The sequence below is a fragment of the Medicago truncatula genome, chromosome 7 (assembly GCF_003473485.1).
Source record: "Medicago truncatula cultivar Jemalong A17 chromosome 7, MtrunA17r5.0-ANR, whole genome shotgun sequence".
Lineage (NCBI taxonomy): Eukaryota > Viridiplantae > Streptophyta > Magnoliopsida > Fabales > Fabaceae > Medicago > Medicago truncatula.
Window position 1 is genome coordinate 10,040,364 of NC_053048.1, and position 20,145 is coordinate 10,060,508.

The 20,145-nt window shown below is 31.5% G+C and overlaps 1 protein-coding gene and 1 long non-coding RNA gene across 10 annotated transcripts; both read right to left on the bottom strand.

Annotated features, from left to right (window-relative positions):
- Window positions 1-10,383: 10,383 nt before the first annotated feature.
- LOC11443881 (uncharacterized) lies at window positions 10,384-11,428 on the bottom strand. Its single transcript, XM_003622112.4, has 3 exons — window positions 11,269-11,428; window positions 11,070-11,173; window positions 10,384-10,781 (listed from the first exon to the last, which is right to left on the bottom strand). The coding sequence occupies exons 1-3, from the start codon at window positions 11,351-11,353 to the stop codon at window positions 10,725-10,727; spliced, it is 246 nt and encodes an 81-aa protein (XP_003622160.3). The 5' UTR covers window positions 11,354-11,428; the 3' UTR covers window positions 10,384-10,724.
- A 1,950-nt stretch (window positions 11,429-13,378) lies between these two features.
- LOC25497769 (uncharacterized) lies at window positions 13,379-16,957 on the bottom strand. 9 transcript variants are annotated; one of them, XR_003007237.2, is made up of 5 exons: window positions 16,629-16,957; window positions 15,015-15,111; window positions 14,859-14,933; window positions 14,583-14,735; window positions 13,379-14,197 (listed from the first exon to the last, which is right to left on the bottom strand). It is a non-coding gene; the product is annotated as an uncharacterized lncRNA (long non-coding RNA). The 9 variants fall into 9 exon arrangements; XR_003007236.2 differs by having other exon boundaries at window positions 14,583-14,933; XR_003007238.2 differs by having other exon boundaries at window positions 14,583-14,944.
- Window positions 16,958-20,145: the final 3,188 nt, after the last annotated feature.

Genomic DNA, 20,145 nt, shown 5'->3' on the forward strand with positions numbered 1-20,145 from the left:
ATAATCCGATGAATTAGGTTGATAATTGGTGATTTTCTAAAATAATGTTTTGGGTCAAGTTTTATATGGTTTTGAGTGCCTTATCATGTATAGAAATGGTTAGACAAGTTTTGGAATCAAATTTGGGCATTGGGAAGTCAAAATTGGGATTTTGGGGTGAAAAATGGGTTTATTCCCGAGAGCTGCACAGTGACAGCATCTCCTGTTTCATGTTCTTGTATCTTTTTCACACGTTTCTGGTTTGAATTGACCTTTGGTGTAAACATGAAAGTTGTAGATAATTGTTTTAGCTTTTCAGTGGCTTTGGTTTGACTTGAAAATGATTTTGTCTTTTTAAGTTATGATGAAAATACTCCAAGGAGGTCTTAGTGAAATTTTATGAAAATTCGGCATAACTATTTCTAGGTCAACCCAAAACTTATGGATTGTCTCCAAACTTTAAAGCTTGTGTACTATGAGTTCAATTAAGGCGTTTAAGCGTATTTAACCTATGAATACGATGTTATATAATGTTGTTCATGATTGATGAATTATTATATGAATATATATGTTGATGAATATGATGTTATATGATGATGTTCATGATTGATGAATTATTATATGAATGTATATGTTGATGAATATGATATTGTATGATGTTGTTCATGATTGATGAAGTATTATATGAAGGTATATGTTGATAAATATGATGTTACATGATGTTGTTTATAATTGATGAATTATGATATCATGATGTGAAGTCGTTGTTACTGTTGTTGTGTTAATATTGTGAAGCTGCAAGTTGTCTAAAATGTTGAAGTTGTCTAAGTTTGAAGTTGTCTAAGTTGCAAATTATCTAAGTTGTTGAAGTTGTCTAAGTTGTTAAAGTTGTTGGTTGCTGAGTCCATGCATACTCATCTAAAGTTGAGGGCTTGATGCCCTGTGAGCCTATTTGCTCTATTAAGTTGGGGGCTTGATGCCCTGGTTGGTACCACATGCATGAGTAAGTTGTTGTAGTTGCATTGTCGAGATGATATCGTTGTCGTTGCATTGTCAAGTTGATGTCGATGTTGTCACATTGTCGTTGTTGTCAAGTTGTCAATTACTAATGAGTTGTTAATGAGAACTATGTGAAGTATCAATATTATTTATTGTTGTTGTTTATGTTGTTTATGTGAAGCATGACTAATGATGATTTGAAGTTGATTAATGATTTATAGTTGGAACTATGTGAAGTATCAATATTATTTATTGTTGTTGTTTATGTGAAGCATTGCTAATGATGATTTGAAGTTAAATGATGATTTATAGTTGGAACTATGTGAAGGATCAATATTATTTATCGTTGTTGTTTATGTTGTTTATGTGAAGCATTGTTGATGATGATTTTGTTGTTGTTCTGTGTTGATAAATTCTCTTACTTAAATTATTGTTTATTAGTTTTACTAAAGATGAATAGGTGTTGTTATGTGTCGTTAAATTCTTTTAAAGAATTATACGCTTATTGTTATTGAATGTGAAATCTCACCCCTTCTGTTTGAATGTTGCCTTTACGTGGGTAACGTGCAGATAACCAGGATTAGCTATTGATGTGAGTTGACTATCTCACGCGTCGTCTTAGGGTCGCTCTGATACGTAACGGGATGGAGATCTTTACATTGTTTTCCATTTGTTACGTATATTTATGAATTATGCTGATGAACCACCTAGAATGAAATTTTAATAAGTTGTTTATGTTGAGGCCGTAGTGCCATTACGTTGAATAATTAATGTTTTCCGCTGCAATCAGATTTGAATTAATGACATGAGATGTTTGAATAAATAGTAATTCTACTATATTTATCTTTTAAGGAAGTGTGACATCCTGTTTAGTTGATTGCTCTAATTTTATGCAAAAAATTTTAAGTTGGGAAAACGGGGTATTACATCCAAGGTAAGGGCTCTAGTCTTGACCATGTTTAAAGGAAAATGATAGATTATGATGTTGAATTTGATATGCTTCTTGATTCAATGGATGAGTGAAAATATTTATTGTGTTTTATTATTTTTCTTGTAGTTGATAATTATATGAATTGGTGAGTTGCAATTTTGTTAAAGTATGTGATTTGATGAATGTGTAAATCTTGATGTTTTCTTATTTGTGCAATGAGAAATGTTGTTGAGTTAAAGTGATTCTCGTTGTATATGTGGCTGTGTTAAAGTTTACTGATTTTGAAGTTTAGTGATGATGTGAAATTCATAATTATGTGGTTCAAGAGTCAGAAAAGTTTGTAATTTATAGAAAAGTACATAACATGCATATCATTGCATTTGATGGATCTTTAAGTGGCAAATGGGGCGATTATTATTATTTCAATGGATTTATAAGTGCCAAATGGGGCGATTATTATAATTATTGTTTCGGTGGATTCTTAAGTGCCAAATCGGGCGATTATTATTTTTTCAATGGATTCTTAAGTGCCAAATGGGGCGATTATTATTATTTCAATGGATTTAAGTGCCAAATGGGGCAATTATTATTGTATGCCAATTGGGGCGATTCAATGGAATTTTAAGTGTCAAATGGGACGATTATTATCATATGCTAAATGGGGCGATTCTTTAGTATATGCCAAATGGGGCGATTAAAACTATTATGTCAATTGAGGCGATATCCAGATCATGGTCTATTTGCATTTCATGCATCTGCATCTACATCAACATTGAGTCTTGGGTCTTGTGTTTGTTCTTATAATATATTTTAGAGTGATGAACTTTTGAACTAAAGAAATGTTTTAACACAATTCCTTGATGATGGTTGTATATTCTTATTTGATGTTATAATTTATTGTTGATTTTATTTCATGGGTGTTGAAGACTAACCCTTACAACCAACATTTTAGGTACCAAAGGAGATATGATGTTTGCATGATGTTTTTCTTGAAGCGTGTACGCGGGGAAACAAATTTGGGTTTATGAATTGTAATTAGATTAGTATAACTATTTTTGTTAAGTTCTAGTTAGGGAAAAAAAAGATAGTCATGTTTTTCTTAAAGAAAGAATTAGACATAATGTCTTGGATTAAAATCCGGGGCGTTGCATTATCTACTTGGTAGTTAGTGTGGATTGAATTGTCATGACTCAAAGAGGTTACTAGCAAAGATATTCATATGATATTATGTGATGTTGTTAATGGGAACAAAAAGTTTATTGCTAGTCCAATCCATTAGAAAGAATCATATTATTATCATTATTGTGCATATGTTTATATGATATTAGGGTAGGTTATTGTTCCCAAAAAAATTGTACTTTGATCTACTTATAACATCAATTCGCCATGACTAGTAAGATGACGATTGTACGCATTGGCTAGTGTCATTGTTTGCATGTTGTTCAGGATGCATCACAAATATGGGAATAATCCGAGAGATAAGTTATTGAGGATGTATGATTGGATTTGTGATACTACAAACTAGATATTTAAAGTTTATCATCGATTTAAATACTTCATGGTGGCTAAAATACGAGTTTAAAAATTATTTTCATATGGTAAATAATATAATAACTGAAATATACATAATTCTCAATCAAGACTTAGAGAAATAAATTATAAATAAACTTTGGTTCAAAGCATAACATTTAAAAACCAAAAAGAGTACAAATTTTATTAGAAATACAAAGTTAAAATATGATCCTTTTATTCGAACTTGATGTCACCTACCAGAGTTGACCACATCTCAAAATAATAAACGACATAAAATAGAGTCTTTAGATATGGCATCTGCTTCACTCCAAGACAATAAATACAACCTATAGAAGTTGAAATTTAAAACATATAGAGTCAGGGAAGGAAAATACAAAAAACAAAAGGGTATGTTTTGAAAACATTTAATAGTAGAAATTAAATTAGAAAACACACAAAATAACAAGTAAATATCATATCATTCACCACACAAATAATTAAGGATCGTCGATATATAATGATATTTCAATTCACAATGTCTAAATGAGACAATCACAAATCAAGATTAAGTACCTATATACTTAAACTCTAATTCTTATAATTTGGTTCCATTATATTCTACAAAGGTTCATGCCTATCTCTATGGTACTGCATTGCTGATTCATGAGATTATCACATCTCTCTAGTGATATTGCACCACATCATGTGTGATATTTATCTCTAGTGATACCACATCATACAAACCCAAGGAATTCACATGCTTCTATACTATGAGTATTTTTCTCTCTAGCTATACCTCACGTGGTTTATTCTCTCTAGTGATAGTGCACCACATCTAGTATAATACATCTCTAGTGATATTACATCGTACCAACCATATGAATTAGATACTTATAAATTGAGAGTGTGCTTATTTCTAATCATACTTCACCATATGATCGCTTTTCTCTTGTGATATTGCGTCACATCTGATATGATACTTTTTTCTAGTTATATTGTATCATAGCAACCTTATAAATTAGATACAACTCAAACATCACTTAGGCTTGTCAGAACATACCTAGTTTTTGTGAAAATAATCTCCACTTCAAGGCCCCAAACATTTAATCCCTCTCCTCATTAACTTAAGAGCATCATTTGCAGCATCATTTGGATCTATCACTATTTCAATATCTACGAGGTAATCATAAAAATATATATACATCTCAAGTTGATAACAACAAAATCATTACTCATGTACTATTATCTCATAATATCTTATCCCTCATCACTTACAAGCATTTCACATGTATAAATTATCAAACAATTCAAATAATAATATCAAACTATTAAGACAATTCAAGAGTAAAACACGAATTTTCACAATTGTATTAATGAAAAACCATTTAAAATAATTTAAATCAATCAAAACCTTAATAAAGTTTCTAACTCGTATTTTAAGCCTACGTTTCCAGATTTTCACATTAGACCATTTTCAGTTAAAGTACTATGACCATTTGTAGCGATCCACGATGAAATTGTTGAAAATACTGGTTTTCCCATTCATCACACTTATTTTACACTATGAATTTGAAATCATTTTCACCCCATACCTGTTTTTGATGCATTTTCAAACGCTAATCCTTGTCTCGGCGCAAAAATCTATTGTCCCATTATAGGACGAGAAAATGGCAACATTTGTTTTTTTACACAATTGATTAGCACCAAATATAATTTCTGTACATTTTCTTGCATGACTTCCATCTAAAATATGTCTGTTGTGGCATCTTCATTTTTTTTTTTAGGAAACATCTTCATTTTCTTTATATTCTCTTATTGTTGTTCTCTCTCTAGTAGATTAGTTTTTTTTCTCTCTCACTTGACACATGTGCCAAAAACTTATTCAAACACACACAAACACACTCACACACCCGCACCTATATTATTTTTCTTTTCTCCCTTGTTTTCAAGAAACATGGACCAATAACATAAACACGAATAATTACTTATTTTATTCCTCTACTCAAATTAAAACAATATTCTCAAAATACTCATACTAAAATACGCATTTTAGACAATAATTAAAATAATAGCTATGAATTCTTACTAGATTCTAAAACACCACCTTCCAGCCCAAATCCAAATCTCTCTTTCACAATGTAGCTTTTGATGAGAGAAATGTCTACTCATCACTTGTGGCAACTCCTCCATCAAATCCCATTCGGGCTCGGTCAAAACATGCACAGAATGAAATAGGTTTTTTTATTTATTTTATTCTTACTTATTTTTGTTTTAAACTCTTATTTTGTGCATCATCTGATGGATAAAATGTTGGTTGTTCAATTTAAATCAAAGTCAGTCAAGGAATTCATATGAGTTTTTATCAGAAGTTGTTTCTAGACGAAGATAATGAGATTGTTAATTAACATTGGTGATCTGATTTGTTGTTGTTTTTAGTTTGTGGCTAACTTGTCGTAATGTTTTGCACATCAGTTTATTGCCGATCAATAACATATGCGAACCTCCTTAACTTTACAGAGGTTTTCTTGGTTAGCGAATGTTTGGTGATTTTTGGGATTCGAGCCGTCAGATCTTTGGCGGGAGTGTTAGTTGTTTGTTGGTTTCTAATTGTTTATTTGGTTTTAGTTCTAGATTCTCAATGACGATGATTCACGCCATCATCGTTGTTGTTCAAGTCACTGTTTTACGAAAGTTGGACAAATGATTGTTAGGCTAGAAATATCCATGAATACTTGTTTGTTTGTTGCAATGGGTTGTCGGTGAGTGAACATGTTTCCCGTATTGACGTTCGGGTTCACTCGTCCCTCTCAAGATCTTGGTTCAGTGCTGGTAAACAGTCATAAACCTCTTTTTATTTTAATTTGGTTTCATGCTCATACGCGTCAGGTTTGGTAAATTGCGCATTTGTGCGCAATAGTTTGCTTGATTCATACTTAGATTTGTAATTAATTGACCTTTAGGACTGTTATGTATCACCTATTTGGGTGTTTATTATTTGTTTTACTTTAATCTACGTAAGATGTTGCGGATCTATCTGCACCAAGAAGGTGACGATCACAGAGGATGAGGGCAGCGCCGTTACCGAAGGTGAACTTGGGTTTGGCTTCCATCGGTTATGCAGGATAGGTTTTGAATGGAATACAAATCGACTACAGGGAGACATGTTTATTAATTAAATGGGTGTTTTAATCTCAACCCTCTATTTTAATCTAATGGTTTGAGATTTGTTCTCATATTCTCATATGTAAGAAAGACATTATATATATATATATATATATGAGTCAGGATCCGTTGACACCAAATCCTGACCGTCCATATCATTTGATCTAAAAGCCAGAATTTACTCATTAAAGAGCTCATGTGGCTATTGTGTCTATTCGCCCACATGATCTTCTACATGTTGGGTTTCAGTTTGTCTCTCTCATTGTAGCGCCATCTGTAACGCCCTCTTTTATTATTTGATTATTTAAATGAGTTTAGAATATACTTATATGATTTGTATGATTTATATAATTTATTTTGATGAGTGGTATTTTGTTATGTTATATGTTGATATTTATTAGTATAATATATATGATTTGTTATAGAAATATATATGATTTGTTATAGAAATATATATATATGATTTGTTGTAAAAATATATATAATTTGTTATAGAAATATACATGATCTGTTATAGAAATATATATATATGATTGTTGTAGGAATATATATGACCTGTTATAGAAATATATATAATTTGTTGTAGAAATATATGTTATTTAGTGTAGAAATATATATATATATATATATATGTTATAGAGATATATATATATATATATATATATATATATATATGTTGTTTGTTTATATGATTATATAATTTATTAGGTAGCTTATTATATTGTTTAATAAAATAAGATTTGAAAATAAAATAAAATATTTAGTTAATGGTTGTTTTGTGAATTTAGAGAGTTTAGTGGTGTAAGTGGAATAAGATAAAATAGATAGGAGGGGATATAAATAGGAGAAGACCTAGTTTAGAAAAAAATATAACGTACGACTGTTTTTGGAGAAAAGGGAGAAAAAGCCAAGAGAAGAGGGAGAAGACCTAGAGGCTGCGATTTTCATTCTTTAAGGTAAGGGTGAGACTACCATACAATTCTATTAATTCTGTAATTCAATTGGTTGTAATTAACAAGTTGTAGAATTGGATTAGAGAAGTTGGAAAACTAGGGTTAATGAGAGAGAATTGATGATTAAACGGTGAAAATTGATTAGATTGATGTAGAAACTGATTTTAGACCTTAGATAATGATTAAGATGAATTATGGAATTGAGATTAGGCTTAAAACCATGAGAGTTGATGATTTTTAGGCATAACTGCACTTCTGCCCGTAGCGACATTCATCGCTCGTCTTCCGAACTATGATCCTCGCCACGGCGAGTGATGAACTTCATCGCTCGCCACGCGAGCAACCTTTCCTCGCCTCGCGAGTTACACGTTGCAGCTCGCCATAGCGAGCAGTTGAACTCGCCTCGCGAGCTTGACCAGAGAGCATGCAAGATTTCGTGATTTTGACTTTTGAGTTGAACCTTAGATGCCTTTGAGTGCCTGAACATGTCTAATATTGATTAGGAAAGAATGTAGGATGAGGTTGAACCTGGAAAGACTTAGAATGAAACTTTGGAGAATTTGACTGAACTCGCCATGGTGAGCAGAGGCTCTCGCCTCGCGAGCGCTTGTGTTACAGAATGCCTTGTTTAGTTTAAATGCGATCTTTGTCGCACGAGTTGTTATGAGTTGAACCTTGGGATAGTAATGAGGAATATATATGATATTAATGATGATTTGTGAAGTTGTTATATGATGATTTGAGGATATTTATAATGTTATATAATTAGATATATATTGCATGAATTATGTTTGATGATTGAAATGTTGATGACGTGCATTTGTAGTTGTTATATATGATGATTATTATTATTGAATGATGTTGTTTTGTTGTGATGAATATGATTTACTTGATGATTAATGAGAGAATATTATATATTGTGGATGATGATGATATGATTAATGAGAGAATATTATAATGTGAATTAATGATTAAATGCATTACTTGAAATATTATTGAATGATCAAGATGTTGTTGGAATGAATTGATATTATGAATTATACTGTTGATATGATCTGATTATGCTGCTATTGTTATTTAACTAAGTTGCATGAGTCTATACAAGATGATTAAGATGATGTTGAACTCCAAATTATTGGATGTATAAGATATTTGATGATTAAGATGTTTTGTTGATAGAGTTCATGCATTAGCATACATTGAGCTTTGTCCTCACTGTCCTCACCACGATTGGAGCTTTGTCCTCCCCACGATGCTTAAAGTATATTAATACTATGATGACGATTGATACCACATGCATATAAGAGGTCTAAGTTGCATTGTCGCATAGTTGAGTCAATGATGAATGATGTTATGATGCTATGATGATATGAGATGTTTATGTTGAAGATTTATGATGTTGATTATGATGTGGTTTGTGATGTTGTTATATGATGTTGTTTATGATGTTGATTAAGGTGTTATTATGTGTTGTTATATTATTATAAGATGATGTTTATGTTGTGATGTATATAATTTATTATTATTAAGTGATGATTATGTTGTATTGTATATAATTTATTATTATTAAGTGATGATTACGTTATGTTGTTGTTATATTATTATATGATGATGAATATGTTGTTGTTATATTACTATATGATTATGAATATGTTGTTGTTATATTATTATGAGATGATGTTTATGTTGTGATGTATATAATTATTATTATTAAGTGATGATCATATTGTGTTGTTTAAGTTATTAGTGATGATAATTACATGATGTTATCTATGAGTTGTTAAATGTACTTGGTGATGGTTATGTTAAGTTGATAAGTTGCCTTTTATTCATGAATTTATAATGAGATGTTTGATGAATAATTATTATTATGAATTGATGATGTTACGTATAGTTGATAAGTTGTCTTTTATCCATGAATTTATAATGAGATGTTTGATGAATAATTATTATTATGAATTGATGATGTTACGTATAGTTGATAAGTTATCTTTTATTCATGAATTGATAATGAGATGCTTGGTGGAGAAATATTATTACGAATTAATGATGTTGTTATGTTGTATATGAATTATGATTAAGATGTTGTTATGATGATCTATGTTGGTTATGATTTGGCTATTATGTGTTCTATGATGATGTTTATAATGTGATGAATATGAAGTAAATGATAATTAGAAGTTGGTTGAACTATTAAGAATTATTACATGAAGAATTATTATTACTAATAAATGAAGTTATTTATGTTGTTAAATATAATTATTGAATTATATGCTTGATATTATTGTTTTGTGAAATCTCACCCCTTCTGCTTGGAAATGTTACTCTTCGTATGAGTAACTTGCAGGTAATCAAGTTTAGCTGTGAAGTGAGTCGATTCTCTCACGTGTGTCTTTAGGTGCTCTGATACGTAATGGATGAGAACTTTGTTATTGCTTTTCTATTCCTTACGTATTGTTTTTGAAGATTTATGACTATGTTTTTAGAGTGGACTTTTATGAGACATTTATGAAGAGGCCTTCGTGCCAAAGACTGTTTTAGTTATTGAATAAATTCCGCTGCGAAGTATTAAAGATTGTGTTATTGAATTTTAAAGGATAAATAGTTATTTATTCAGTTTATGATTTTAAGAAAAGAATGTGACATTCCGTTTATGTGAATACTCTGATTAATTAAATGAAATTTTTACATTGGAAAAACGGGGTGTTACACCATCATTGATTTTCACCATCTCCGATTAATTATTGGTCTCCCCCATTGTAGCTTCGTCATTGATTTTCACCCTCTCCGATTAATATCAATAATAAGATTGGTGAAAGTAATTCAGCTGTTTAGGACTTCAGAGAATTATAAGCAATTAAACTTTATTCAATTGGGGATTTAGGGAAATACCGGATGTCCAATCCAAATTTAAACATAACATCATAGTCGATCACATTATATGTTTAATTCCAACATCCAAATTTGCACGAGATGTCAGATAAAAAAAATATAAAAAAATAATGAATATTATGAAAACAAGAAGTGGGGGCTGACATCTTAAACAAGGAGATAACATGGGATAAATAGAAATTGAGGTTCTCGTCCATCACTGAAGCTTCTAGGATTGCTAATGTAAAATGGAATTGAGGTTGGTCAATTTACATAACTATGATAGAAATAAAATCACCATAGCTGTCGTGAGTGAGTTAAGGAAAATGAAGAAGAAGAGGCGTGATTTCTTTTATCTGTAAAGGAGTCTTCACCTGAACAATTAAAGTGAATAAATGTCAGCCGTTAAGATGAAAAAAAGGACGGATATGATTTGGTGTCAACAGATCCGGACTCATATATATATATAGACACACACATATGTATGTATGTATGTGTGTGTGTGTGTATCTTTGAAAAATATTTAACATACATTTAAGGCTATCAAAGAAATTGAAAGTTCAGAAAAAATATATGCATATGTAAGAGAAATTATAAGAGTAACACCATTAGTGTGAGCAAATAAAGTGAAAGATTTATACGCAATAGAGAAATTGCGTTACCTTAAAATCTTTGAGGTGTTTACAATAACCTTCAACGCACCTCATACTTCCTAGAGGAGCAAACTTAAATGTTGTATAACACTCGTTAGTACTTGCGCATCGCACTGTAATGTTAGACAAAGATAAAGAAATATTATAAAAAAGGGTAAAAGATTATATATAAAATTAACAAAAAATGAGAATGAGGACATGACATAACCATAAATCGATATGCCGTCAACAACAACAAGACATAGGGAAACCAAAAGGATCACAATATAAACAATTTTGAGAGTTTCAGCCATTTATTTTCACTTTTTTATGTAACATATATAAAATGGATTGATCACATTATATACTAAAGTCCCTCTATTTATGTTTCCATCAATTGAATAGTTTTTAATAAATATGTTGTTGGAAGAAACTTGTCTTTAAAATTAGAAAAAAAATAAAATTAAATGTCTCTAAAGTATACAGTTGAATCATATTTGATCGTTTTTTTTTGTAGATCATATTTGACCCTTTAACTCATATAAGATATACCCAACTTTTCAAATAATTAAAGTTCATTTTTATTCACCAACCTTTCATTATTATTATTATTATTATTATTATTATCATTATCATCTATTCTTTCATAATAGAGAGAAGACAACCAACATCATATTATGTTGGTATGTGATAAGTGCAATTTCTAGCATCAAAGTATTGTGTTTATTGATCCACAAAGACATGGAAAACGAACCATTCATTTATTTTGATAATCAAAATTGATACTAGCTTTCATTTTATCTTGCCATTTCTAAATGGAAACTTTGAGTTTACATATCCACCAAGACATGGAAAATGAACCATTCATCTATTTTCGTAAAAAATACATCATTAAACAACAATTGAAACACATACATGTCCGCCAACAATGGTTAATTTGGTGGCAATTGCAATCGGTGAGAAGTAACCACATAAAATATTGATTGTACGACAACCATTAAATTTAGCAGTAAACAAAATGGAAATAATAAATTAATGAATAAAAAGTATAGACGAAAAGGTAACACATCATTTGTTGAATAAAAAAGCAAAGAATCAATTATAATACATTGGATCTTCTTTGTTATGGCTTCTATTTTTATTTTATAAATTGAATTGATTTTTACGTGAGTATGTTGCATTCTGCCGATGTGGCACGTCCATGTAACAATGTCACCCTTTGTTCAAAACCTCTTCTTAAGATGGCATCTTCCTACATGACAAGTCTCTATAGTTCATCTAATAATTGAAATTAATGCTGAAAAAATAAAGCGTAATTAAATATAAGTTCATCAATTTCTTTTATAACGATGTAAGGCCAATATTAATTACTTTAGTTTATTTTTAATTACATTTTTTAATGCGCACTTTCATTTTTTTTGTAGTATATTTATTTCCTTTTCATAATAGTCACTAAATAAGAATGATGCATGTAAGGTGATGATGAAATAACATATGATATTTGTAGCTATGTTTTTAGTATATTTTCTTGCATTTGAAGGCAAATTATAAGTCAATTAGAGGAATTGTCACTAGTTTGAGGAACGTTTTGTATTTTTTTCACTCGAGTCGTTGTAATTTACTTTTATCATGCATTTTCATAGGTGTTTTTAGCGTTTTCTAGTGAGAAATCATGCAAATCGACAAATCTAGACATCATGTGAAGGATCAACGATATGAAGATTAAAGACAATGATTTTTAGATGAAATCGACAAGACGGAAGGACGAGCGAAAATGGTTGAAATCGCACTTGAGGGGATGCCTCATATTCCTCTCCACATGAGGCCATGTGCCCCTGTGCATGGAGGAGCTTTAGCTACTTCCCCATGCGCACCGCGCATGGACTAGACTAGATCCTAAGAAAACGCCAAAAAAGGGTAGCAAAATGCGTAAAAACTGTAGCTGTAGTCTACGAGAACGCTTTATCGTCTGTGGCAAAATAAGGCGTTGTCTTATCTTTTCACAACGGTTTTGTTCCCAAAGGACAACGTAGTAGGAAAAACCGTAATTTTAGGATTCATAAGAAAACGGATTTAGAAGATCTTAAAAACAACGGAATTTTGCCGTTGTGAAGAACAAAAGCGTAGCAATTGGTAGCCTTTGGGAACGGTTTTTTAGGTGATGTCACTACGCCTTGCACCGTTGCTATTACTTAAACCGTTCTGGAAGACCTGTATCTAATGGCCTCTTCATAAATACCCCAACAGTCAAAAAACGTTGCAAAAATGATTTTTTTTTAAAAAAAAAAATATAATTTCATTAATGAATTAGAAAAGAAAATAAAGTCTGAAAAGAACAATAACATAAGTAAAAACTTTATTCATATAAACTTGTAACTAGATACTAAATTAAAAATATACATAAAATCAAATAGATGTCAATCATCATTGATCAGAATGAAAATAACATCTTCAAAATTACATACATAAAAAAAAAAAAAAAAAAAAAAAAAATTCTAATGAATACTCTTGGATATAATGACAATTATCATTGGTCACAATCAATATAACATCTTCAAAGTGACCACCAACATTTATATCTCTTCATCTTGTGCTTCCAAATCTTGAAATTCTTTGTCAATATCATTATTATTCTTCTAGAATAAAATTAAAATGTTTAGAGGGGCACCCACTATGAATCACAGACATCCTTTGAATTAGACGTGTCCTGTTGTTGGACATGTGTCGATGTCGGACACTAACACATAATTAAACTGAATTGTGTGATTTTCTCAAATTATTATTGGTATCCTGCTTGTGTTTATGTCTAATGTTCGTATTTGTATTCATGCTTCATAAGATACTCATCCTGATTGCAACTTGTGTTAATGGCAAATTTATTTCATCTATCCATTTAGTACAGGATGCTCAACCTATATATCAGGAAGTAAGTACTATATAAGACAAGGGAATAATAGAAAACAATGAAGAATGCCTAATTTTATCTTGTTTTAGTTCTCACTACCTCTATCACTTAAACCACCTATAGGAATAACTGACATCACTAACAGAATGTCGCCACAATGTCAATGGAACAAAGACAAACCTGACAAGCCCAATTTAAGAAGCATAAACACCTTTTTTCCTTGAGCAATATCATACCAAAAATGCCTTCATAACTAAAAATTTAGCATCACAAAATATCATTAAATAAAAAAGTAAAAACAAAATTAAGATAAACTATGAACTAAAATAAAAACTAATCTTCAAAAGCATAATCTTTTTAATGTGTTACTATCTTGATGACCATCTATTAAATATAAAAGCTTAAACATTATTTACATCTCGTCAACTTATGCTTCCAAATCTTGAAATTCTTCAACAATATGTGCTAGCCAAGACAAGATACAACATCGGAGATAATCAACAATGCAACAAAACAAAAATAGCAAACAACCAAAAGCAAAAGTTTGCAAATAGAGATAAAAAAAGATACCAGCCACTACAAAACTAAAAACCAAGCTAACTCTAAGCAGAAAGAAAGAAACACATCAACAAACATACCACAACAAAACTGCCGACAAAACAATACCATCCCGAGCCATTTTGAGACCGACCAACACTAGATGCTATTTTGAATCCACGCTAGACAGACATGCACCTTTTTCTGAATCCTTACCACCCTCCTGAACCTCCCAATGGCATATTTGCTACCAGCTACACAATGGCAAAAACAAATGGTTTGAACAGGATCAAACCGCACACAACACCTTAGATACTCAAATGACCCAAACTCACTCTTCATCTGAACCACCAAAGGCTCAAAAACCAAACACTAACCATTTAAACCTCTGACACAGCCCTTTGCCACAAACACAACCGCCAATACCTCTCCTTCCTTGCTTCCACCAATGCCTATTAAAACACTGAATCACCCTGCTTCAAAACAAAAACAAGAAGACAGCTGCAGCAAATCTAAACAAAAACAAGAGCTACCTCAACAAACGCTGCAAGCAACAAAATGATGCAACAACATCGAACCAAAAACTGCTAGCACTAGACCACCCTATTCACTGACTTATGAAGCCAAAACCTGCAGAAAATAGTAGGAAAAAACAAATGTAATGTGATAAAATAAGTAATGTGAGTAAGAATAATGATCTAAATACAATTAGGTTGAAAACTCAACTGCTTGAAAGCTAAATGAATATAGAGAGTTGTTGACGGAGTAGGAAAGAATGATAACCTTACATCATTGTTTATTAGAAAACTTTGGCAACTGGTAGCCTTGGCATTACTAAGCAATGATAACATCATCAAAATGAAGCATAATAACATCATCGAAATTAAAACTTGTCTACATGATAATGATCTAAATACAATTTGATTTAAAACATATCAACTTTCTTAAAGAGAAAATGATAATGTAGACTAGAAAAATACACGATAGGTTTTATGGCAACCAGAAAATAATAACATAAATGGTCTTTTGTTGGGTGGGATTGTAATCAATAGTCTACGGTCCTTAGAAGATAGCATTGAAGTCAAGAACAGGAAAGGAATGTTTATTAACATTACCCCTTAACAAAAGAGAAAGAAAATGATACATACAAGCATCACTAATATTAACAAAGACATGGTCACCATAACTTACTTTTTATATCTTAAACAATGGCAAAAAAATGATATATGCAACTTTCACAATCGCTAATATTAACAAAGACACTGTAGTCATGTGTATGAATGGATATAATGATAGAAAATAAGGCCTTGCAGTTAAGAGTTTATGAGCTACCTCAAGAGTCTTAGGATATAAACTACCAAGTCATTTGAACTTAGTTAGGACAAATCAACATCACTTCCACATAATTAACATCACTTGAAAAACTATTAATATATATATATATATATATATATATGTATATATATATATATATGTATGTATGTATGTGTGTGTGTATTTTTTCTAACAACACTTTCTTTTCAACACCCACTTTAAAAATAGGTTCTACTTAAACATTGGTTTCACCTAATAAAATAGTAGGTGTTAGAATGAGTGTTAAAATGAGAGTGTTGCTAATACTCCTCCCTCTCGCTCTCTCTCACTCAGTCTAAACATTAATACTTCAAATGGAGCACCCTCTAAAAAACAATCCACCACACGTGACCACAAATTAGAGGCAACATAGTTACAAATGTCAACATTAAAATATCCTGCATATTTTAGAGGAAAGTTCCACTTCATTCTTGAATATCATATATTTTTTGGGTTCTTTTAATTTTACAAACACCCTACACTAATATGAATAAACCTCTTACAAATAAAATAAATAGTGGGATTTTGTTTGAACAATTATTATAGAAAATTAACAACCCAGGAATCATAAAATTAAAATTGGCTAACTTAAAATTAGAAACATATTCAAGTTCACAATTAACAATTATTATGCATTAGCAAATTCAAAAAAAAAATAGACAAAGTCAGCACAAGAACGATCAACACGAAGAGAGAGAAAGGCAGAATCTTTTCAACCAACTTTGCAATAAGCTGAAACGAATTCATAGCGTGAACAGCAAACAACCAGAAACCAGATAGCAATAAACCTGTACCTTAGTGAATCGCAGAAAAACTTTTGACAGTCAATCGCTGCAAACCCCGCCGCGCCTTCGTAAGTCTGGAATATCGACACAAAAGTAGGAGGATTTAAAAGATAAAGAATTTAGGGATGAAACCAACCGATAAAGAATTTTGTGAGTCCTTTGAGATTTATCAACTGAGAGTGATGAGAAATTTAGGGATTCTGAGCTTCTCAGATGAATGGGATTTGGGGGTTTGGCTTTCGGGATTTCGAGAAGAGAAGAGAAAGAGTTTCGACTTTGATTTTGATGTCTGGTTAAGAGGAGTTTCGATTTTGATTTTTTTAAAGAGGAGGAGTTTCAATTTTATTTAGCACAATATACATATAGAGAAATTTTATCATTATGGATATATTTTGTTTTATTTAATAAATAATTTGAAATTATTCATATAACAAAAATAAAAAATTATATCAAAACGTTTTTTAAGCATTGCAATTTTTTTTTACAAACAACCGTTCTATTTGGTATATACGAGAATGCTTTTAAGCCTTAGTATAATTTTTATTACGAGTCCATACCCTACCACAACGAAATATGCAAAGTGATGTGTATGGCCCTCTACAAGAACAATTTTTTTACCTTTGCAAAATTAGGCGTTGTTGTAGACTCAAAATGTTGTAGTGTAGGGAGTGCTGATTGGTAAGTCCCTTTTGGTGGAAAACCCCTATTTTCACTCTCTTAACCCCTAAGAAACCTTGAACTATAAATAGAGACCGTTGCATACACTTTAACTCATTCAAAAAACTAGGGGTGGCAAGACAAGGGTCAACCATCAAGAGCTTCAAGGAAGAGGATCTCCATCCTCCTATTGTTCTCTCTAAGGTATGTTTTTCTATTATTTTGTAATGATGTCAGATTCCAGGAGCGACTAAACCTCTTTGAGTAGGGCTTCACGATGAACCCCTTCTTATTTGTTGGATTCTTTTAATAAAGTTTTTATCTAATTTATAATCTAAAGTATGAGTTATTTGTATATATCTGTTTCTATACCACATCCTAGATTGAGCAATGTTAGGATTAACAACCCTCGCCTCTAATCAACCAAGACAGAAGTGACTTGCTTGGTTTCTAATATAATTGAATCTTAGTATGAATTTAGGGCTATAACTCATCTTTAGGGACCCTCGTAATTTGAAAGGCCGAATTGAAGAGAAAGCTACGAAGGTGAGAAAAACATAAGAAGGGGGTTGAATTTTGTTTAGGATAAGGAAAGTGGGCTTTTTGTAGCGATCCGACTTGAAAACAAGTGGCAGGAAAAATTTTCCTGTAGCGGGCACTAGCTATGCCCATAGTAGTAGCCTCACTTCCTCGGGTGGGAGCCATGCCTAGCCAAGCGTGAGTCACACAAGACAGCCCAAAATGTGCGAATCCTTGAGTTTTTCTGCCATTTTCGATCATTCTTCTATTTGGAAACTCCTAGGAACTTGAAATGAATTTTCTTTAAAAACCTTTTAAGAACCATTGACTTCAATCTTCATATCCTTGATCCTTCACGTGATGTCTTGATTTGTCGATTTACATGATTTATCACTATTAAAAACTCAAAACACCTATGGAATTGCATAATCTAGGATAAAAGTGAATTACAACGACTAGAGTGAAAAAAATACAATATGTTAAGTGTATTAACAACTCATATATCTCTCATCTTATTTGTATGAAAAGAAAAGTACTAAAAACGTAGCCAAAATGTCATATGATGCTCTGTCATCACAACCCCAAATTAAATTGTTGCTTGTCCTCAAGCTAGACAATAGCATGAAGTTAGAATTCACATGGACTAAAATAGTAAAACATAGCATTCCGAAGATTTTCTCAGATTTTTATTCCTCTCACTATCAGACTTGACTAACTTACCACTGAAGGTGAGAAAAAAACAAGATGAGTGGTTGAATTGTGTTGACTTTTTGTGGTTTCTTTTTGTGAGTATTGATACTAGTCAGATTTTGAAGGGTTCAAATTATGACATAGAGTCTAAGTGCAGTGGATAATACATAACACAAATCAGAGTGAAGGTGAGAAAAACACAAGAAGGGGTTTGAATTGTGTTAGCTTTTCTTCTTTTGAACTAAGTCCAAAGTTCAGATTCTGATAGAGTTCAAAGTCTGAAGTAGAGTTCAGAGTTAAGTGCAGCAGATAATAAAGAGATTGTTAGACAGATAGATATATATATATATATATATATATATAGAGAGAGAGAGAGAGAGACAAACAGTTATCCTGGTTTCTTCCATAATCCGTAAATAGTCCAGTCCCCTGTCACTTACAGAAGTCTTTTCGCTATAATCACACAAGATTACAATTGGTTAAGCACACAAGCAAGAGACTTCATATGCTCAAGTACACAAGCAAGAGACTTCACATGCTCAAGCACACAAGCAAGAAACTTATAACAAACAAGAATTACAAGGAAATAATTGTTTAGTTGAACACTTGATATACAATAAGTGGTGTTCACAATAGAAAATATGTCAGACTCTATACTTAAGAATTTCTAAGATTTGAAAGTTTATAAGAAATTCTAAGTGTTTAATGCTTAAAGAATTTTGACAGAGTTTTGACACTTGTAAAATATTACAGAGTCTCTGCATATCTTCAAATCTTCATTCCTTTATATAGAGGTAGGAAAAAGACGTTGTAGAGGCGCCAGCACATCAAAGAGTCGTTAGAGAGGATTGATCAATCAACATTGATTTGTCGCTTGATTTGGTTGATGTCCTATGAAGGAATAATTTGAAAACCATTCCTTGATAGGGAATTAACCGTTCCAATCCAGTAGAGACACAATTGTAGCTTGTACTATGCACATGAAGATGTTGGATTAGTGGTGGTAATGGTTGTACAATTGTACTATTTGTCCTTCAATGTTCTTTCTCTGAGAATAAGCATCCAAAGCTTTCTAATTCTTCAGAACTATCATTGCGCCAGTCTTTTATATCCTTCTGCATCTTTGTCTCTTCTAATAACTGTTGAAACTAACATCAGGGTCTACACTTTAGCTTTTGAGTGATCTTCAGACTCTCAACATTTAGCTTCTGGATGACCTTCAGACTTTGACTTCTTCAGACTCTCGGTTTCAACTTGGCTACTCATGAAAATTCCTTTGCTCTAAATTGTACTTCTAGAACAAATACTTTGTTTTAAGACTTATAAATTTTAGTCTAAGGTCCTGCACACTTGAACAGATATTAGCATATCCAATTGAACTTTTAATACCTTGTTATCATCAAAACTCAAGAGGCATTGTTTAAACTTATTTTCTTCCAACAATCTCCCCATTTTTTTATGATGACAAACACAAGTATTAATAGTCAATTGTTGTTAATCTAATTAACAAGTTGACTTTAGGGTCTGAGGTTTGAAAGCTCCCCTAAGTCTTATAGTTTGTAAGGTGAGTTTTGTAAGCTCCCCCTGAGTTCTATCCAAATTAATTAAATCTATTTTAAGTTCAAAGATAATTAAATAACTCATCACTTAAAATTAAATC

Excerpts from the sequence above, each read along its gene's own strand:
- LOC11443881 (XM_003622112.4), bottom strand. The coding sequence starts at position 11,353 with ATGGCTGAAACTCTCAAAATTGTTTATATTGTGATCCTTTTGGTTTCC. Across the intron at positions 11,174-11,268 it reads TGACGGCATATCGATTTATG|TGCGATGCGCAAGTACTAAC; the intron begins GTTATGTCATGT and ends CTAACATTACAG. Across the intron at positions 10,782-11,069 it reads AACACCTCAAAGATTTTAAG|GTGAAGACTCCTTTACAGAT; the intron begins GTAACGCAATTT and ends TTAATTGTTCAG.